This window comes from Acipenser ruthenus, chromosome 17 (assembly GCF_902713425.1).
Source record: "Acipenser ruthenus chromosome 17, fAciRut3.2 maternal haplotype, whole genome shotgun sequence".
Lineage (NCBI taxonomy): Eukaryota > Metazoa > Chordata > Actinopteri > Acipenseriformes > Acipenseridae > Acipenser > Acipenser ruthenus.
The window spans coordinates 23,257,125-23,279,560 of NC_081205.1; the positions used below are offsets into that span (position 1 = coordinate 23,257,125).

At 37.5% G+C, this 22,436-nt stretch overlaps 2 protein-coding genes across 4 annotated transcripts in view; both read left to right on the forward strand.

Moving 5' to 3' along the window:
* The first annotated feature begins 1,278 nt into the window (after positions 1-1,278).
* zgc:194621 (uncharacterized protein LOC795037 homolog) lies at positions 1,279-8,509 on the forward strand. Of its 2 annotated transcripts, XM_034038040.3 has the most exons (5): positions 1,286-1,814; positions 5,220-5,278; positions 5,967-6,050; positions 7,128-7,195; positions 7,842-8,509. In XM_034038040.3, the coding sequence occupies exons 1-5, from the start codon at positions 1,555-1,557 to the stop codon at positions 7,884-7,886; spliced, it is 516 nt and encodes a 171-aa protein (XP_033893931.2). In that variant the 5' UTR covers positions 1,286-1,554; the 3' UTR covers positions 7,887-8,509. The 2 variants fall into 2 exon arrangements, with proteins under 2 accessions (XP_033893933.2, XP_033893931.2); XM_034038042.3 differs by lacking the exon at positions 5,967-6,050 and having other exon boundaries at positions 1,279-1,814.
* A 1,970-nt stretch (positions 8,510-10,479) lies between these two features.
* Positions 10,480-22,436, forward strand: part of LOC117423564 (protein kinase C iota type-like) — a 36,409-nt gene continuing 24,452 nt past the window's right edge. The window contains exons 1-3 of one of the 2 annotated variants that reach the window (XM_058990143.1): positions 10,480-10,563; positions 10,944-11,034; positions 22,311-22,432. In XM_058990143.1, coding sequence (XP_058846126.1) covers positions 10,949-11,034; positions 22,311-22,432 — 208 coding nt within the window. In that variant the 5' untranslated portion in view covers positions 10,480-10,563; positions 10,944-10,948. Of the gene's footprint in view, positions 10,564-10,724; positions 10,849-10,943; positions 11,035-22,310; positions 22,433-22,436 lie in introns of those variants that run through there. The other variant, XM_034039563.3, reaches the window with a different exon arrangement.

Below are 22,436 nucleotides of genomic sequence, written 5' to 3' on the forward strand. Positions count from 1 at the left end.
TTTTGCATCATATTAAAAGTGGTGATTCTGCTGAGACGTGTTGAATTATTTCTTTTTTCTTTTAAGGTTCAACGTTGAGGGAAAAATGTAATTTATTTTCTGAAAAGCAAATCTGATTTTTTAAAAAATTTGAACCAATGCTCAGCCAGTGGCAGGCTCAGTGAGCCTAACGTATAAGTATTCTATACTCGTTTTAGTACACCGGTGGTTATGCAATAATATGCGTGATTTTTGTGAAAAATACCTCTAAAAGTGAAAAAGTTTAACAGTAGCTTAACGTTATCAGGGTCTTATAAGCAGCATTCATGTCTACATTTTCTAACGTTAATTTGTAACACTAAAGGCTTTTTCCGTTCATAAAAATGGCCATAAAACCGTCGTCTAAAAATCTTGATAGTAGGCTACTGCTTAATAGGCTCGAGGAGGTAACAACAAGCCAGTTTATATGCGTTGATATCCCGTTAATAATGTTGTTCCTCTTTAATTTGTGCCAAATCAAATATACAAAAGATTTTTTCCACAGTTCTGTTGTGCTTTATCCTAATTAAAATAGTTGTAGACGGTGGCAAGTATACATTATTATTATTATTATTATTATTATTATTATTATTATTATTATTATTATTATTATTATTATTATTATTATTATTCCATATGATTTATTTGGGGTTTCAGTACATGTGGACATGTATCATGAAGTGACATTCATTCATGCCTGTCTGTCAGTGAACGCTGCAAATGCTTATTCATATAAGGGCAGATTACATTTTTTTTAGCGGGTGAAAATGGTTATAGGAAAACAAATACATTCGTCCATTTTGCTAGTTCGTTATTCCTGATTTTTTTTTTCAATCAATCAAAATATAAAGTTGATCCACAATTACTGTTTATTGCGTGCATTTGCATCTTCTTAAAACGAGATTTTCGTCCTCAGAAGTTAATTGGAGGTTTTCGCAGCACGTTTCCTAATGATTTCACCCTCAAACAAACTAGGCTAAAGAAATTACACAAGAGCAGACCATAGTGAAGGAAATAACAACCTATTAAATGATAGTGTTCTAAAAAGGGTTTTACAAAAATAGTTGTATTTGTTCTCTTCACTTTAAGAGAATGGTTTCTCGTTTTAATTCGAAAGCACCTGACTAAATGACAGTTACAGGTTGTTGTCATGACAACAGTGTTTCATTACGTCGTTGTAACAACAGACAAAGCGGTTGTAGTCTTGTTATTGCTGCTTTCAATCTACCTTACACTACAAAGATGAAGTAGAGAACTACAAAATCCACTGCCCTTTGCTGTTTTAAAGTTGTCTGTCATCAGTAGTATTGACACTGCGCTTCTCGCCTCGGTTGTATTTTTATCCGATTAAGCTATATTATGAAAACACACGTTAGTAAGTTTTTTTTCAGGAGTTTTAGCTGTTAGATTTGTTACAATACATCTGACAGTCAGTATATATTGATAAAACGAAACAACGCGTGTCGAAAAGCAGTTATCAAAAGAAAAATATATATATATATATATAATAACTTATTTTCTTGCATTGGACCGAAAATGTCACACACCTTTGTCAACAAGCCGAGGACTGCGCAAGTAAAAGTACAGACTAGGTTGAATAGTAACAGTGAAGTTAACAGTACCAATAGGAGTAGAAATTGCAGCAATGCATCCACTGACGTTTCTAGTTTGGGCACGACAAATAGAAAAACAACTCTTCCAGCAACATCAAAACCACAGTCAACAGTTAACCAAAAAGGACAACACGTTCAGAAACTTAACGCGGTGCAGCAGAAGTCAGCAAATAAAGTTCAAAGGTAAACTGTTGTTATTTTGTTTGTTTGTTTATATAACCAAAATCCATGTTCGGGATACAATTCAGTAAAAAAAAAAAAAGTACTTGCATTTCTAATTTGAATGTTATTGAATCCAAATGTTCTGTTTTAAAATGCAATCCATACAAAGGAACCATCCTGGAAACGTTTTATTTTGACACACTAATGGTAAACAGAGTACATGAACCCATCAACACACACACACACACACACACACACACACACACATTACAGCACCAAGTCTGTACCAACCTCTGAATATTCGTTCTAAATGAGTTATGATGCCATTGGTGCTTGCCAATGCTGTGGCCGCCAATGGTATTTTTCACTTCTTTCAGTATAGCAAAGGGCAATTCCATTGTAACTGAGGTAACTTTTAGAGCAGAAATGTAGTGTTTCTTGGTTTCAAACAGTACAACCTAAAGGGAGATTGTCCAAATTAGTTTTACCAATGGATAAACCTAGCATGTGTATATTCAAGTAAATAAGAAATTAGAAATAATCATTAAATCACTTTATTAAAACAAAAACATTTTATTTGGTAATTGACATAACATAAAATTGACATTAACAAAATAGGTCTGTAAATTCATTCAAGTCTTCCTAAAATAGAGGCAACTACATATGTAGAACTGCACACAATAATTAACAGTGTATGGTGCTCAAATGTAAGGAAACAGTTTTCACCACTCCTATTCTGTCCTCCACCAGAACCCCAAAAATGACATAACTAACCATGTCCTGTAACCAACATAACCATTCTGAAAAATACATGGATGTGAATACCATGCAAGCTGAAGCCCTCACAGAGTTGAAGCGTCTGCAGAAGTTGTGATGTTTTCTTGAAAGGCACATACTCCCCAGTTATTCACAGATACTGGTGCATCAATCCTTTTGAGAACAGATGAGGCAGGGTACCATAATATATCCCTTTGCCTAGGCCACTTCCAGCCACCTTTGCATGGATACAAAACACTGACAAGCATCTCGGGCACAGCTGTCATGGCTTCTTCAACTTTGCCAGGGTATCTCTTGCCTTCATACATAACAATGCAGTACTCATTTACTGCCAATTCAATTATTTTCAGTGGATTCTCTGCCACAGCTGCTTTGTTTGAATTTGCTGAAGGTTGCTCCACAATGCCAAACACACTGGCCACTTTTCAGTCAGGTTTAATTTCTTCCAGAAATGGACCTACTATGCTGACCTCAAGTTCAGTGTTGCTAAACTTTTTAGCATAGTGAATGCTGTGCGTGTTTGGGGTTTTCTTTGGACAGTTCTCATCCCATCTGTTTGCCCATTCATCTTGCGCCTTCTTTACCACATCCTTTGCAATATAAATGATGCAGACATTTGGGCATGCTTCTTTTGCCAGCTTAGCAAATTCTTCTGCTGTGTTGACAACAGCACGCTTTTGCAGAATGAACCGCCAAACTGCACACTTTATCGTACCTTCTAACACCATCCAGCCCTTTACAGTGTGCTGTGGCAAAAAAGCTCTAATCAACTTGATGCAGACTACAGTGTACACTGCTTGGCATGGTAAGGGTGGAAAAGATTAATCTGTTTTTAAACTGGCTAGCAGCACCATCAGAAAAGATGTGCAAGTTAGAGATGTTGGCTAAAGTTGAGGGTTCATCAAGAATAGCTTGATTGTAGCAAATTACTGCAAATGTGTCATGCTGCAGTCCATCAGTGATCACAACATAAGAAGTAGTACCAGTTTGAGTTCTGAGAACTGCTGTAAACCGAGTCACTCCTGTTATCCAGTGAGCTGACAGTGTTTCATCTTGCTGCTTTATAGTGAAGTTTTCTGAGAAATCTTCTTGCAGTACAGCTTCACATTCATTTAAATTCATCGTCAGTGCTTAATTTGGTGAAGTTGCACCTTGGTAATAAAACTGTGGCAACGCAGAATGGTTAGCTGAGTTTTGAGCTCATTTTTGGCATTGTGTAATGTTGACAAGCAGTTCTTTTTTATTGTTAGCCACCTATTGGTAGTAGTGTACAATTGTATCTTCAATATCATTTCCTTGTATTACCTGATCAATATAACTATCAAGGTCTAGGCATGTTTCACACTGGCCAAGGTAGCATTTCATCTGCCAGTTGCAAACTGACCCACTGACTTGGAGATTACCATTGGGGATATTTTGGCAAACTTTTTTCAAACCATCTAGTAGCATCTCTGTGTTCTCATGACAGCAGCAGACAGTGTGGTCTTTCTCACAGATAGGTTGAACATGCACGAGACGCAATGCTGCAAATTTTGATTTTCCGATTTTTTTCATCCGGATATTCATTCTTGAAGAGGCAGTGAGCTTCAAGAATAGACATCATGAGCTCTTTTTCTGCATTCTCTTTTTTGTGCTATCTTCATTTCTGATTGTAACACAGTGTTTTCATCCAGGCAGTTGACGGGACATGGATTCACTCTCATAAAAAGCATAAACCTGTCGTTCTGTTTCATCAATCTCAGGTCTTTTTTTGGAAGCTTGCTTATCTACCAGAGCCAAACCAGATTTAGTTGCAAGTTTCTTTACCACTACACTTTTCTTTCTGCTTCCCTTTTCTTTCTTACATTACTCCACTTGTCCCTGCATAATTTCTGCTGCTTCTGTTCCTCTCTTTATCCCTACTTTTTGCTCTTCTGACATCCTTGCACGATAAGCACACATTCTATCGGCTGCAGATATTGGAGGCATTTTACAACTTATGTTAATAATCTAAAAGCAAAAAAGGAGGGCTGTTAGATTTCCTTTTAAAACATTGCTCCCTGGTTGGCATCTTAAACACTAAGTACAAATAGTCAATTTAGTAAATGTTTTAAATGTTTAAGTGTTCTTTTAAAAATAATTTAAGTGCAGTGCTTAGAATGTTACATCAGTTTCTTTCTAGTATAGTTACATCGGTTACAGATTTTCTGAGTGATATATATATATAAAATGTCCAATAAGCAGATATTGGAAACAGGTAAAGGTTCACATTTATGAGAACTTAATCACAAAAATTCTGAAGAGTCTTTTAGTACAAGAAGCGTTATATATTAATTTGTAACTGACGTAACATTGTCATGTGCACTTTTTTATTGTAAAATATTTATATGTTAACTTGTTTACAGATGCTTCTGGATTGCATAAGGGTATTTTTTCATTAAATTATGTCAACAACTGTACAATTTTCCAAAATGGCTGCCAGGTCACATGACCCAACAAGAAGCATACAAATGTAAATGATGTCATCTACTGACTTTGTTTTATATGATTCATAACTGTTTCTGCAGAAATGTAACTTTTTTCCATCTATTTTGTATTGTTTTTCATGGAATTGCCCAAAAGCCCAGCCTAATTAAACCTTTTTTTTTATTATTATTATTATTCTTGCAGTTACGGTGCATTTACAGTAATCCCTCCAGACCAAAAGAAAAGGAATGAGCTTCAAAAAAGTATGTTTAAAGATATTGTTGCCCTGGTTTTTTTTTAAACATGTCGTAAGTGTGTGTCAAACCTCTTTACATTTCCAGTATACAAAATATTGTCATGCCATCTCCCCAGAAAAGGGTTCAGCAGTTATTTTAACATTTTAGAATTCAGATGTTTTAATAGCTATCGGTGCTCTATTTCTTCATCTTTTGTCAGGCATCTGCTTAGACAAATAAATATGAGAAACTAAGTAAATAAGGGTATTACATTATTTTTTTCATTTAGTGCTGTTGTTTCCCATCATCATTGTGAAGTCAGACTTTTTATTTGTAATATATTCCCTTCACTTTTGAAACTGAAAAACTCTGAAGGGACAACAACAGAGCAGCCGACTCCTTTGTCCAGCACCCATTCTCCACGTGCTTTGCCGTCCTGCTTTACTGTCACAGTGGGGGAGGTTTCCTCTGAAAGGGAAACCCTGTCCAGTACAAGGAGATTTTAATATACAAGTGGACACAACATGGAAGAGAGGGCTTATAGTGTTGTATCTTTACAGCTGGTTTAAAAGTCCACAAAAATAAAAAGCTGAACTAAAAAAGAGACAGTGAATGAGATACAGAAGCCAATTAAGTGCATTGCAAGTTGATTCTATGTTACTTTATATAGTAGTATGTAATGAACTGAAACATTGATGTTAATATTGTAATGTAGAAGCAGAAGCTGAGCTGACCGCTTTGGAGGACCTCAAAAAGAGAAGGTCCACAGGCCACGTGTCCATTACCCCAAGTACTGTAGGTGAGCAAAAAACTAATAAACTGCACACACATTTCTTCCTCATAGAACCAAGCACAATGCTATAGAAAAGAGCTGTAGAGAAGCATCAAATTATTGTTTTCTGAGAATAGAATATCCCATTGTTTACACCAACAATAGGCCAAAAACATGTACTTTTTTATTTGGACATAACAGCATAGTAGTGTAACTTACACAATGTGTATTATTTGATGGACCTTTGTGCACGTTGCAGATTTTCTGCACTTTCTACCCAGTAATCAAAAAAATAATAATGTAATACAGCTAACAATATTGGAGCTCTAATTTATTAAGCATCCTGACTTCATACTGACTGTGTTATGGAAACTTTTTTGATAATTTGTTATTAGGAGCTTTCCTTAGAGATATTGGCTTCACATCCTATCTTGGCGACCACTGAGGTCTTGACTTTATACTTGTAGGTTTACAAACTGTGCAGGTTAAACTTGTTACCATTGACCTCTGACCCAGTATGGCAAAATTGAGATCTGTGTCTCCATGAAAAAACAACTGTATTTGATGCTTGTCTCAGTGAAGTTCTATTATGAGTGTTGTCCAGTAAAATAAATAAGCACTTCAATGCCACATTTTGTTTGGTGCATTTCACATTACACTGTACTACAGTGTATATATTGTTTTTGTGTAGTATGTATTACTGCACTTCTGTATCATCCCACTAGGGGGCATATGTGTGCAATGTATAGCCATAGATGTCAAAAAGCCTTTTCCTTTGGGCAGTGATTAATTACATCTAGCACAAGAAACATCTACTGATCTTCAGAATGGATAGACAAATAACAACTACAAGGTTGTTAGGAGGTGCAGATCTTGTTTGTTAAGAGGCTTTGTAAATTACTTCAAAACTAATGAAGAACCGAATGAATCACCACATTGAAAGGGAGACCAGCAATAATGTTCCTAAAGCTAAAGCAGGAAAGCACTGGTTGGCACTCCTTTAAGGGACAACCTGGGATTTACTCATGGACCACAGGTTGGGAATTTCTGGTGTTAAGGACATGAATTACAGGAATTACAGGTTGAAGTTGTTATATTTTGCAGGGGGCAGTTTAACAATGGAAGAGGTAAGAAGAAAACAGCAGGAAGAGATGAAGATGGCAAAATCACAGGTAAGAGAAAAAAAACTTAGAATCCATTTTTTGTCTGAATTAAGCATTGTGAAACCCTTTTTATGTATTATGTCTTAATTAAGCAATGTGTAACTATTGTGTTATATTCATAGGTTTACCAGTTTTATGCTACTTAAAATGTTATTTATATTATTTTCGTTTACAATAACATACATTTAATAATGTGGGTTTTGATAGTAAAAGATTAGTTCTGCCTTTTTACTTCAGTTCTTAATAGGCAGGTTAATAAACACTTGAATCAAGCAGTCATAGAATAAGAGCATAATATTATTTTATATATAAATATGCAATTTAAATGAGTAACTTATTTCCTGCATTTAGTGTACTGTCTGTTTAGTTGCTAATCCCATATAATATATGTCCATCATTGAACTGAATTCCAATACAGTTCTGTGGTTTTTAAATGTGACAGCAAATAGCCATATAAACTGTAGATTAAAAATGCCACGCTTTCAATCAACAAGAAGTAAAATAAAAATCTATAGTTTTAACTGGGCATTTATTTTTTCTATTGGTTATTCTTGGGCACAGGGTTTGTCTAATACAAATACAGCACAAATCACTTGATAAAGTCAAGCTTATATTGTTTTTGTAACCTAAAGCATTATTCTTATATGTTTTACAGCTGAAAAGTAACAAACCTGGAACTTCATCTGCTGCTCAAGAATAAAGCAAATTGTTTGACTGATGTCTGATGTTATTTTCTATGAGCGTCTAGAAAAGTGTGTTAAAACCGACTATTAAAAACAAAACTTGCATTTGAGTTCCTTATATTTGCCATGAATGCATATGGGACCTGTTGAATGTGCAAGTGTATAAATAATAATAATAATAATAATAATAATAATAATAATAATAATAATACATTAGTGATAAGTGATACAAATTAGTTTATGAAACTGCATTTGCTCCTGATTTTCACGTTTCTTAAAGTAGGTGTTTTAAGAATACATATAATTATGTTCTGACATGTGGATTAATTTGTAATTACATATTTAAAAATATAATTTTAAAACTGTAAAATGCAATGCATATTTGGATGCACTTTCTTGTAAAACATTTTATTGATCGATCTGGTCTTGCATTTGTTTGATGGGTTTGTGCACCTGCCCCTTTTTGACATTGGACTCTTGTACAAATATACTTGTGTGTTGGTATTTTTTTCAAAAGAAATTAAAAAAAAATTCTGTATTTTTTTTGCCATTGTTGGTGACCTTTGACCAAAAATAGTTGCTTATGATAGTCTGTTTGTTAAATCCCTTTTCTTGCTAATAAATAATTGATTGTACTAAATGTTAGACCCACCTTTTTTTGTTACAAGAATAGATTAAGCATATTGTGCACCCAATGCTAGAATGTATGATGTAAAGGGTTTGTGCATTAGTTGGAAAGTAAAGTAACAATCCTGGCTGTCTGTCAGAACTTTATATGACCTTGTAAGAAATCTATTCTTCTAAATCTTGCTCCTTTCTATTTAAATGACCCTTCGACATTCATTTTCTTCAGATTTCCAGTGTCTTTAAAAGCCATTATTACACCAAGACTGGAGTACAGAGAAATGTGTATTTTATGTTCCTATGGAATCGGTCATACGATAAAACACGCAAAAGATATTAATTAGCAGAGGTGTATTAAGATTATCAGAACCTCCTTATTCTTGAACTCCGGCTTGTGCCTACTGCAAGTTGAAATGCTTAGCTGAATTTAGACATGGCCTATAAATTTATCAACAGTGATGGTGACTCATCATTTGTAGAATCTATTATGCATATCCTTTGCAGAGGGGATGTAGCCTATATACTACATCAAGTTTGCAATAAGGTAATAACTGAACAGGTTAAAACAAACACTAATGAGCAACCAGATGGCAAAAGGAAGAACTTAAAATGTTCTATTGCCTCACTTTCTTTTGAACCACCTCCATTACAAATTACCCAATGCCGTATTTTCAGTGCTATGGTTTCCAGATGGTAAAGACTAACCCCTTTTGAGATAATGGTTTCAAATTCAATACACAACTGTATTTTGTGATTCGCTATTTGTGGGCATGGTGTCGTTTGTGGCAGGACTCTCTCAGTCACACTGTCTATTCCTATCAGAGACCACTTGAGGTACTTACTGTATATGTTTCTAAAAGAACACAAATGCTAAACGTGTCAGTGACCTTGACCTCTGTCTAAATTGATGTCATGTGAAAAAAAAGGTTTTCACACTTTTGTAACTGGCAATAAAGTTTCAACACAGTAGAGACGGCATGTTCACTGACACCCTATTCACAATCGAATCGAAAGGTAGGCTGTCTACTTAAGACGACCGAGTCATGATGGAGTGAACGCGTGAAAAACGGCCAAAACTATGTAATGTGTGGTGGGGAAAAACAGTTACACGTAAACTATATTTAGTGATATCGCTGTCAAACTAGATATTTTCCGGCGTTATGTAATTTATAGTATGTGATATTCAAAATGACAAGTCAAAAACGCAATAAATTAATGTATAAATATTTTTACTTCGTGCAAAACAGTTATAAGGATTTTTTTTTTGTCGTGCTTTTTTTTTTTAGCCTGGATTAACCAGTTTGTAGTCACAGTATATCCAGAGTATATCTCTTAATTTAGCTAATGCAGCTGACAATCTAATTTAATGCAACTTAAATACTACAGTACACTCTCTCTGTCCACAAAACAAATTTGTAATATTTGCACGACTAATCTTAACCCTGGCAATTTTTGGTAATGGGGGTTATTTTCACTTGCCCCTTTACAGTATAATGCAAATTTGTAGCATTTATAGCTAGTGATAATTATTTTTAAAATGTTTAGAAAACCTGAAGTGAATCTTTAATTATAACTGTTTTCATTCCACGTGTGATGTAGGGTATTATTTTTTACAGTGGGTCAGATAGTGAGTAAGCTTGCCATTAAAAAAAAGACCCACCTCCTTCAAACCCACAATTTAACCACTGATGATTTCTTCTGCCAAATGTCATTACAGGTGATTGAAATGAAAGAATCAGTCAATTCATTATGTTGTATTAGAATAATGCATTCACGTACGCTGTACAAAATAGAAACGGTCAAAATTAAAACTACATATCCCAGCACCACTGGTTGGTATTTACTATCCATGTTTTGGTTCTGGTTGTTTTCAAATACGGGGGAGGAGAAAACTTCGATATTTCGTCTATTGTTTAGCACTTGGAATATACATATACCATTATGCTTCAGATATATATTCCAATATTTTATATTTCTAGACATTTAAGTATTAGTGTTTTTGGTCAAATAGAACTTCCCCAAGATTGTACGTGGTTTGATCGGAATGCCATCAAGCTAAACCACTTTTAGGTAGGGGGTGATATGTAATAATCTTACTGATGTATCTTAACAGTTACGACGTTTTATTGGATATCATTTTGTAAAAAGTATATATTGTAGCTGTAGTTTATTTTTTGTTTATTTATGAAAGTTATTTTTTTGTTTCAACGTCAAATGCATGTAGTATACTCCCCGCTTTCACACCGCAATTGGAATAGTCGGTTTCGAGGCCTCCGAGTCGGGAGTGGTTGTTTCAGTGGTTGAGGTGATCGAGTGATACTGTAGTTGGAGTTTAGTAGGGCGTTTGATAACTTTGTGAGTTATAGTTTAATATATTGCTATCCCGTATAGTAAACATTGGAAGTCCCGTAAAGAGATTTCATAAATTATTTTGGAGTTCTTTTTCCCAGGGCTTATGATGCCGACACAGCGGGACAGCTGCCTGTCCCAGCCCGCCGTAGAGAATTCCCATCAAGTCCGGGTAAAAGCTTACTACAAGGGGTAAGTGGTACTCCCTAACCTGCTGTAAGGTTTGTGTGGGTAAGGTCAGTTTCAAACCGTATTTTGAAAAAATGTGATGATCATTCACAATACTACACATAACTATTCAGGTGAGTCCTTACGCTTTCCGCCCTAATCTGTTTAGCTACCCAGCAAAAAAAACGAGTATAACGTTAACCTAATCTTTAGGACGCGTGATGATAAACTGCATATTTTGGGATGCATTGACGCAGTGTTTGACGCAGATGTGAATCTTTGCAGTAAACGTGTTCAGCGTCTGTGTTTACCTTATCTGCATTACTTTAACTGTATCCACGCCGAATTCATGGTGCTTTTTGAGTTGTTCTGACTGTTTTGCGGTTGGTAAGATTCTTTGCCAACATTTGTCATCACGTTGAGAGTGACATTTGTAGTTGCTAGTTTTCCAGTCCAAATTCAGTCAGCTGGGACAGACTCCTCGCCCTGTGGTGACTGCTTCAGGGCCAGTCAAGGAAGTCATCTTCCTGTTGTATACAGTTAGTACTTCATCTGCTGTGCCTAACCCTAGTGTAGTGTACCCAGGACGTCACAGTATGATGACAAGTGAAAACTGCATTATGATCTGCATTTGATGAATCTAGATTTTCAACAATTGTGAAGAAGAATTCCACATTTCAACTTACAAACAGAACACACATGGCAAGGAGCTATTGAATATGGCTGTATGGGTTATATTTAGATGTCTAAGAAATTGTAGCGTAATAAAGGGTTAAACCAGGGATGGAAATAAGGCTGCCATTTCATAGCGGTTTGATCCATTCCTGGTTTTACTAGGAATTTAATTATTATTTATTTCTTAGCAGACGCCCTTATCCAGGGCGACTTACAATCGTAAGCAAATACATTTCAAAGTATCACAGTACAAGTAATAATACAATTAACAGCAAGATAAATACAATGACTTTGGTTCAAGCAAGTACAAGTGTGACAAAATACAATTCAATAATACAGCAGATAACAGTGTCAGTGATAGTTACATCAGGATATGATTAAATACAAAATACTATAGATTAAACACTTGGCAGATTACAGTACTCTGAAGTACAGGATTAAATGCAGTAAAATAGGGGGCAGATAAGAGCAAGTAAAGCGCATTTAAGGAAGGATGATATGTGTCCCAGGGGAAAAACAGAGGAGTTCTACAGGTGCTGTCTGAAGAGGTGAGTCTTAAGGAGGCGCCGGAATGTGGTCACACCAATGCTTGTTACCTGTACACTGGGGTTAATCAGGCTCATTTTAAAACCTGGAATTGGTGAAAATGCTATGCAATAGGAGTCTTATTTCCATCCCTGGTTAAAAGTTAAGGTTAATTAGGGACATCACGTTTTTGTTACTAGATTACCATATTGTGAATAGGTACCTGTGTTTCATACACTCTCAAACCATTACTGAAACAGCACCCTGTCAATTTTGATGCTGGCAGTGTGAGACCTATTGTGACAACTTCCATTAGCTTCTGTGAAACATCTCCTGATGAACAGTTCTGCTTCCAGGTTCACTAGGACCAAACTATCGGGGCATGTCAATTAGTTCATTGAGCAATAATGCCCAAACATGAGGGTTTCATAGCTGCATGTACATTGGGAGGCTAAATTATGAAGCACATTAAAGTATACAACTTAAAATAAATAGAAATGTTAAATGCTGGTTCAAGTAAGCATAAATTCCATGACCAAAAAAGCCCTAAATATCTAAAAAATAAATCACAATCACACTCCTTTGACTCATTGTGAATGACTGAAAGAATACACCATGTATGAGGTTTGCAAAAAAATATTCAAGATATCTTAATTGAACCTTTTTTGTTGAATTTATAAACCAAGAGTGATGTATTAGTTTTAATGCTGTTTGGTTTAATGCAGTTAAAATATTAGGCCTATACTTCTGCATGCTAAAATTAGGCTTGCTCTTCAAAAGACTGCCAAAACTGGTTGTCTGAAATAAAGCATTCTTTACTACTTGCAGTACATGACTATTCATGCATATGCGGCAGGGTAATCAGCCATTTTTTCTAGCTACATAAAGCAACATTTGGAGGCACCCATGTATTACTAAACCTAGCCTTCTCTGTTAAATATACAAGGGAAAACTAACCATAAAAATATTAGTGAACTGTGGCTCCCGAGTGGCGCATCTGGTAAAGGCACTCCACGTGGAGTGCAGGATGCACTCTATAGCCTGGAGATTGCTGGTTCGAATCCAGGCTATTCCACTGCCAACCGGGGGAGGCGCACAATTGGCTTTCCAAATTGGGGAGAAAATGAAAAAAAAAAATTGTCGATTCCAAATTAAAAATATATATATTAAAGCTATATTAGCATTAAAGCTAATTCTGTTATCAGTTAAATGAGACAATGACAAAGTCATTAGTTGAAATGATACGGAAAAGTCTGGTTATGAGACTGCACAAAATATTAATTTTGTAATAAGACAAAAGTTCCTTGTGAACTGGCCTTTAGTCCTTTATGACCCTACATGCACCAGATGCACAGTAACTTCACTGTTTGACACTTGAGATTTCAGCAGTAACCTACAAGTATAATAGGGAGAATGATGCGTTTCATATCTAGAAATTCCGTTGATGGCTTTTGGCTTATTACTTTGCAGTGGTAACATGCAATATTGTCACAAAGGAACCATTCTTACTGTAGAGAACTATTTTCCAAAGGGGGCCTTATTCTTACACGCGTGTTTTCACTTGCTCTCAGTCAGACTCCCAGAATTATCAGTAGTTTGTTGAATATAAGTGCATATTAGAATTGTTAATGAGTTGACAGGAATATATTGTATTACTTTTCAGATTGTAAAATGTCTGGGTTCTTTATATTATAATGACCTTATACAGTGTTAACCGGTTGAACAATCATGCTATTTCAGAATCTGAGTAAGGCCATTTTAATGTGACTAGTCATCGGCACTGGTCAGCTATTACACCTGCTGATTCAGACAGCAAGTGACCTGCAGTATTTGTGGATGGCTTAAAAAAATAAAAATAATAGACCTGGAGGGTTGCCTTTACAAAAAATAAAACTATTGGGTCCAAGAAACCAAGCCTATTTCAGAATATGTTTCCTGTAAATCCATTTCATCAGTGTAATAAATAAGTAACAACGTTTTTGTTTTTCTTCCTGAGCTATAGCACTGTCAAGTGTAATAAATATTAATGCTATTCAAGCTGTTCTTCCAGCACTGCATGTACCAGAACTAACTGTTTGACTCGCATTGTAGTGAGTGTTGATTGGAAAGGAAGATTACATTTCCACTATAAAGCCTAAAGTACAGTAACTGGGGGAACATAACAAATAGAGAAAGTTGAATACACAGAACGCTACAAAGTCAGTGACAAGAAATTATTGAAGTGTAGAATCGAGCATCGTTGTGTGTGACAATTGAGCTTTAAAATGTAACATAGTCTGAGAAATGTGTAGACTAATCAGCAGGTAGACTGTCTACAGTATTATTATTATTATTATTATTATTATTATTATTATTATTATTTATTTCTTAGCAGACGCCCTTATCCAGGGCGACTTACAATTGTTACAAGATATCACATTATTTTTACATACAATTACCCATTTATACAGTTGGGTTTTTACTGAAGCAATCTAGGTAAAGTACCTTGCTCAAGGGTACAACAGCCGTGTCCCCCACTGGGGATTGAACCCACAACCCTCCAGTCAAGAGTCCAGGGCCCTAACCACTACTCCACACTGCTGCCCTGTAGCACACATTTGTAGTGATACTGTATATGCTATGCCTATTTCTTCCACTGCTTGTATTTTATACCATGTCTTAGTCCTCCTGAAGTAATATAAACAAAAAAAAAACACAGAAGAATGTAAAGCTGAGTTCACAAAAAGGTGAAATGCTGTCGTCTACAGTAACATGATAAACAAGGGCTTCATTCTTATCTGCTGTATGCAAAACTGATATTCCATTCCCTCCATAATATATAGCCAAGTTAAATTTGAATTCCAAACGCACACTTTGTTCAGAAGTGTTGCAAGCTTATTTGTCCTTTTCTTTTAATTGTCACTTTCATACAGTTCTGTACATTGGATGTTTTTGCCCTGCAGCTTTTAAAATAGCAAGCCATTATCAGCTTTGCTTCAGATTGCATTAGACCATGAAGTGAATCTAAGAATAAGAGACCTTCACAAGAGACGATTAAAGGAGACAACAAAGTCAATCGTGAATGATGAGCTGGGATTAAAGAAGTCTACCTCCCTTGGGGGCTGGATGTTTGAAGTGCTGGTTATTTCCATGCCAGTTGGTTTATTAAAAGTAGGTGTGCCAAGTTGGTGATTAATAGATCTCCAGAGAGTGTCTGAAGCCAGCTGCAGGCAATCCCTGAATGAATGGCTCATCTCCTTACAGGCAGCTTCATAACCTTGCTCATTCACAGGAGCCCCTGTGGATTCTTTCAGTCAGTCTTTTACAGTAATAGTGCAACCTTTCAGTGAAAATTAAATGAACAGTAATATATTTAGTAAAGGAATGTCCTGATCAGAAAGACTGACACCCCAGCTTCTAGCCAACTTGGCATAGCTCGCACAAGCTTTTTTCATAACTCTTTTGCCCACTCTTCACAACAACTGCTCAGTTGAATGGCATCTTTTCAGCTCCCTCTTGGACTCGATCCAGCATTGCTCGATTGGAGGAGGTCCTGGGCATTGGACCAGGAGCCTTGATGCTGCCACCCCATTGTTAAAACAATGAACAACATCAACCATAATGGCATGCAACTAATGAGAACAGCATTGATGGGTGTCACTGTCTGCAGTTAATGTGTGAGCTCTGCTGCATACATATTGTCTTTCGATGATTTGAAGACATTTATAAAGTGTTTGTTTTTCATTCCAAAAATGTAAGCAATTGAAACCTGTGTTTGAATTCAGCCTGGGCACCGGGGTTAACCAGTCTTGGAAAGAGTGTCACCGGACCTCTGCTTAACATTTCACTGGATGGTTAGCTTACATGTTTTGGGTGATTAAATCTGGTCAGTATCTGAACCAGCTTGCTTTGTTATCAGTGCAGCATCTGACCAGCTTTAAACTACAGCTTTTGTAGACTGCAGAGTGTAGTTCAGGTATTTTATTTTTATGAAAAATGTATGTTATGTGTACTTTTTACCCAGCCACAGTGTCTGTGATTTAGTGATCACTTTTATTTTATTTTGAATCTGTTACTAAATGCATGTGAATTGTGACAGATTGGGGTGTACATTATCTTTTTATCAATACATTCTAACTATACATCTGTAGTCACAGTACAGTGTGCATTTTAAGGAGGCTGTGTGGTCCAGTGGTTAAAGAAAAGGGCTTGTAACCAGGAGGTCCCTGGTTCAAATCCCACCTCAGCCACTGACTCATTGTGTGACCCTGAGCAAGTCATTTAACCTCCTTGTGCTCCGTCTTTCGGGTGAGACGTAATTGTAAGTGACTCTGCAGCTGATGCATAGTTCACACACCCTAGTCTCTGTAAGTCGCCTTGGATAAAGGCGTCTGCTAAATAAACAAATAATAATAATAATAATAATTTTCAAACTGGCTTTACCTGGCAGTGATCTGTGCTAACACAGCCTACACATCTAAGATTTGAACTGCCTATCCCAAGATTAAAGGCGTCATATCCAACACACATTTCTTTAAGTACACACCTGTATATTTAAGTACCAAAGATGATCTTTGTAGAAGGTTTTCCAGTAGCTGTTAAAGTTTTTGTCTTGGAATTATTTTATTTCACTGCAGTGGCTTGCAGTGTGTTCCACCCTGGCACTGAACACGCATTAATTTAGGGAGTTTGTTATTCAAAGGAAATTGGCTTGGTATTGTAGAGTGGTAGGGTGTTTCCTTTAATTAAAAATGTACGTGGAATCTGTGCTTCAGAGGTGGCAAATTATGAACCAGTGCAACTCGGTATTATATTATTGTATGTTATGTTTTATTTGCTGTGAACAGCCCAATCTACAGTACCTCCCCAATGGAACTAAAGGTTAAATTGTGCTTTTTGCAGTATACTGTACATATACTGTATAAGCTGTATCCTAATGCTTCCAGTTGTAGGATAGAAAGGAGTCGTACTGTAAGTACAGTAAATTCCTCCTGGCTGACTGGCATCAAAACTTGGAGCATGTCATCGTCATTTGACACTGCCATTCTTTTATATTTCCTCTTCACTATCAGTTTCACCTGCATGGTGTGCTCAGTAATATGTAGCAAAGGTCAGCTGGGAACTGGATTTGTAATTTTTTTTAATAAAATGAGTCATAAAGTCACTTGACTTTCAAGTTGCTGGCAAGGACAGATTAGGCAGGTGATATGGGTAATGTAGTTCTTATAACAAGAATTGTGGACAATATGTTTTATTGTCTACTCCTGTGGGGCCTATTCATGATAAGACCTACCTTTTTTTTATTCAGTAAGTGTGAGCAGTAGGGGTAGCACCCACAGGTAAATAAGAGTTGTCGATACAGTTCCAAACAAGTGTATTTACAGAAAATATTTATAGCCGTATATATATATATACAGCTCTGGAAAAAATTAAGAGACCACTGCAAAATGATCAGTTTCTCTGATTTTACTATTTATAGGTATGTGTTTGGGTAAAATGAACATTTTTGTTTTATTCTATAAACTACTGACAACATTTCTCCCAAATTCCAAATAAAAATATTGTCATTTAGAGCATTTATTTGCAGAAAATGACAACTGGTCAAAATAACAAAAAAGATGCAGTGTTGTCAGACCTCGAATAATGCAAAGAAAATAAGTTCATATTCATTTTTAAACAACACAATACTAATGTTTTAACTTAGGAAGAGTTCAGAAATCAGTATTTGGTGGAATAACCCTGATTTTCAATCACAGCTTTCATGTGTCTTTGCATGCTCTCCACCAGTCTTTCACATTGATGTTGGGTGACTTTATGCCACTCCTGGCGCAAAAATTCAAGCAGCTCAGCTTTGTTTGATGGCTTGTGACCATCCATCTTCCTCTTGATCACATTCCAGAGGTTTTCAATGGGGTTCAGGTCTGGAGATTGGGCTGGCCATGACAGGGTCTTGATCTGGTGGTCCTCCATCCACACCTTGATTGACCTGGCTGTGTGGCATGGAGCATTGTCCTGCTGGAAAAACCAATCCTCAGAGTTGGGGAACATTGTCAGAGCAGAAGAAAGTTTTCTTCCAGGACAACCTTGTACTTGGCTTGATTCATGCGTCCTTCACAAATACAAATCTGCCCGATTCCAGCCTTGCTGAAGCACCCCCAGATCATCACCGATCCTCCACCACATTTCAAAGTGGGTGCGAGACACTGTGGCTTGTAGGCCTCTCCAGGTCTCCGTCTAACCATTAGACGACAGGTGTTGGGCAAAGCTGAAAATTGGACTCATCAGAGAAGATGACCTTACTCCAGTCCTCTACGGTCCAATCCTTATGGTCTTTTGCAAACCTCAGCCTGGCTGTTCTTTGCTTCTCATTGATGAAGGGGTTTTTTCTAGCTTTGCACGACTTCAGCCCTGCCCCTAGGAGCCTGTTTCGAACCGTCCTCGCCGTGCACTTCACCCCAGCTGCCGTTTGCCATTCTTTTTGTAGGTCACTTGATGTCATCCTACGGTTGCTGAGTGACATTCGAATGAGTTGGCGGTCATCCCGGTCAGTGGAGAGTCGTTTTCACCCTCTGCCGGTTTGTAGCTTTGTTGTCCCCAATGTGTGCTGCTTGACCTTGTTCTTATGAACCGCCGTCTTTGAAATTTTAAGGATGGAAGCAACCCGACGCTCACTGTATCCCTCTGCCGGTAAAGCCAGAATTGAACCCTTCTTTTCCTCACTCAAAACTTTCCTTTTCAACTCTTTGGGCATGGTCAATAGTTATTTTTTGATTCAAATTACTTTTGAGGTACTACTAGCACTGTTTTGCCATCCAGCTGGTCCTATTGCAAGAGGATAGTGATGACCACAGGAGTGGTCCCCTAATCAGTACCTCATTCAGTAGAATGAGGTGTGCCTGTGTTGGAATTCAACAGACACTGGAATGGAATGGCTGCCATACATGTAGAGATGCTGATTTAAGAAAAATTTGCAGTGATCTCTTAATTTTTTCCAGAGCTGTATATATATATATATATATATATATATATTATACAGTACTGTGCAAAAGTTTTAGGCAGGTGTGAAAAAATGCTGTAAAGTAAGAATGCTTTCAAAAATAGACATGTTAATAGTTTATATTTATCAATTAACAAAATGCAAAGTGAGTGAACAGAAGAAAAATCTACATCAAATCAATATTTGGTGTGACCACCCTTTGCCTTCAAAACAGCATCAATTCTTCTAGGTACACTTGCACACAGTTTTTGAAGGAACTCGGCAGGTAGGTTTGCCCAAACATCTTGGAGAATTAACCACAGTTCTTCTGTGGATTTAGGCAGCCTCAGTTGCTTCTCTCTCTTCATGTAATCCCAGACAGACTCGATGATGTTGAGATCAGGGCTCTGTGGGGGCCATACCATCACTTCCAGGACTCCTTGTTCTTCTTTACGCTGAAGATAGTTCTTAATGACTTTTGCTGTATGTTTGGGGTCGTTGTCATGCTGCAGAATAAATTTGGGGCCAATCAGATGCCTCCCTGATGGTACTGCATGATGGATAAGTATCTGCCTGTACTTCTCAGCATTGAGGAGACCATTAATTCTGACCAAATCCCCAACTCCATTTGCAGAAATGCAGCCCCAAACTTGCAAGGAACCTCCACCATGCTTCACTGTTGCCTGCAGACACTCATTCGTGTGCCGCTCTCCAGCCCAAACTGCCTTCTGCTACAGCCAAATATTTCAAATTTTGACTCATCAGTCCAGAGCACCTGCTGCCATTTTTCTGCACCCCAGTTCCTGTGTTTTCGTGCATAGCTGAGTCGCTTGGCCTTGTTTCCACGTCGGACGTATGGCTTTTTGGCCGGAAGTCTTCCATGAAGGCCACTTCTGACCAGACTTCTCCGGACAGTAGATGGGTGTACCAGGGTCCCACTGTTTTCTGCCAATTCTGAGCAGATGGCACTGCTGGACATCTTCCGATTGCGAAGGGAAGTAAGCATGATGTGTCTTTCATCTGCTGCAGTAAGTTTCCTTGGCCGACCACTGCGTCTACGGTCCTCAACGTTGCCCGTTTCTTTGTGCTTCTTCAAAAGAGCTTGGACAGCACATCTGGAAACCCCTGTCTGCCTTGAAATTGCTACCTGGGAGAGACCTTGCTGATGCAGTATAACTACCTTGTGTCTTGTTGCTGTGCTCAGTCTTGCCATGGTGTATGACTTTTGACAGTAAACTGTCTTCAGCAACCTCACCTTGTTAGCTGAGTTTGGCTGTTCCTCACCCAGTTTTATTCCTCCTACACAGCTGTTTCTGTTTCAGTTAATGATTGTGTTTCAACCTACATATTGAATTGATGATCATTAGCACCTGTTTGGTATAATTGTTTAATCATACACCTGACTATATGCCTACAAAATCCCTGACTTTGTGCAAGTGTACCTAGAAGAATTGATGCTGTTTTGAAGGCAAAGGGTGGTCACACCAAATATGGATTTGATTTAGATTTTTCTTCTGTTCACTCACTTTGCATTTAGTTAATTGATAAATATAATCTATTAACATGTCTATTTTTGAAAGCATTCTTACTTTACAGCATTTTTTCACACCTGCCTAAAACTTTTGCACAGTAGTGTATATACAGTGCCTTGCAAAAGTATTCAGACCCCTGACCAATTCTCTCATATTACTGAATTACAAATGGTACATTGAAATTTCGTTCTGTTTGATATTTTATTTTAAAACACTGAAACTCAAATCAATTATTGTAAGGTGACATTGGTTTTATGTTGGGAAATATTTTTAAGAAAAATAAAAAACTGAAATATCTTGCTTGCATAAGTATTCAACCCCCACACATTAATATTTGGTAGAGCCACCTTTCGCTGCAATAACAGCTTTAAGTCTTTTGGGGTAAGTATGTACCAGCTTTGCACACAGTGTTGGAGTGATTTTGGCCCATTCTTCTTGGCAGATTTGCTCCAGGTTGTTCAGGTTGGTTGGACGACGCTTGTGGACCGCAATTTTCAAATAGTGCCACAGATTCTCAATGGGATTGAGATCAGGACTTTGACTGGGCCACTGTAGGACAGTCACCTTTTTGTTCTTGAGACACTCCAATGTTGCTTTGGCCTTGTGCTTGGGATCATTGTCCTGCTGAAAGGTGAATTTCCTCCCAAGCTTTTCAGTTTTTCAGTTTTTTAGCGGACTGAAGCAGGTTCTCTTGCAGTATTTCCCTGTATTTTGCTCCATCCATTCTTCCTTCAATTTTAACAAGATGCCCAGTCCCTGCTGATGAGAAGCATCCCCACAGCATGATGCTGCCACCACCATACTTCACTGTAAGGATGGTGTGTCTTGAGACATGGGCAGTGTTAGGTTTGCGCCACACATAACGCTTTGAGTTTTGGCCAAAAAGCTCTATCTTGGTCTCATCTGACCACAAAACCTTTTCCCACATCGCAGCTGGGTCACTCTCATGCTTTCTGGCAAACTCCAGACGTGCTTTCAGATGGTACTTTTTGAGTAACGGCTTCTTTCTTGCCACCCTCCCATACAGGCCAGTGTTATGCAGAGCTCTTGATATGGTTGACTTGTGCACCATTACTCCACTCCCAGCCACTGAACTCTGTAGCTCCTTCAAAATGATTGTTGGCCTCTCTGTGGCTTCTCTCACAAGTCTCCTTGTTTGAGCGCTGAGTTTTGAGGGACAGCCTTTTCTTGGCAGTGCCTGCGTGGTGTGATGCAGCTTCCACTTCCTGATTGTGCTCACTGGGATATCCAAACACTTGGATATTATTTTGTACCCTTTCCCTCATCTATGCATTTATATTACTTTATCTCTAACTTCTGTAGAATGCTCTTTGGTCTTCATTTTCCTTCAGATTCACAGCCTGACCAATGATCCTTCAACAGTGGGGGTTTTATCCAAAAAATGTGACAGCAACTTTAATGGTTCACAGGTGGAGGCCAATGGTAAGGTAATTGTGTCCTCGTTAGGGCAATTTTTTTCATCGGTGTAAACTGGGAGCTTCCACAGCACAGGGGTTGAATACTTATGCAAGCAAGATATTTCAGTTTTTTTATTTTTTTATTTTGTTAGATCTAAAGCGTTGATGTTCATGTCTTGTTCTTGTGCTTTCCAGGGATATCATGATTACCCACTTTGAGCCGTCCATCTTGTACGAAGGTCTTTTCAATGAGGTGCGAGAGATGTGCTCCTTTGAGGATGACCAGCTTTTCACTATGAAGTGGATTGACGAAGAAGGTAT

What these genes read in the sequence shown, in the direction of transcription:
- zgc:194621 (XM_034038040.3), top strand. Translation starts at nt 1,555, where the DNA reads ATGTCACACACCTTTGTCAACAAGCCGAGGACTGCGCAAGTAAAAGTA. An exon ending in TCAGCAAATAAAGTTCAAAG is followed by an intron (nt 1,815 to 5,219) that starts GTAAACTGTTGT and finishes TTATTCTTGCAG; the next exon opens with TTACGGTGCATTTACAGTAA. An exon ending in CATTACCCCAAGTACTGTAG is followed by an intron (nt 6,051 to 7,127) that starts GTGAGCAAAAAA and finishes TATATTTTGCAG; the next exon opens with GGGGCAGTTTAACAATGGAA.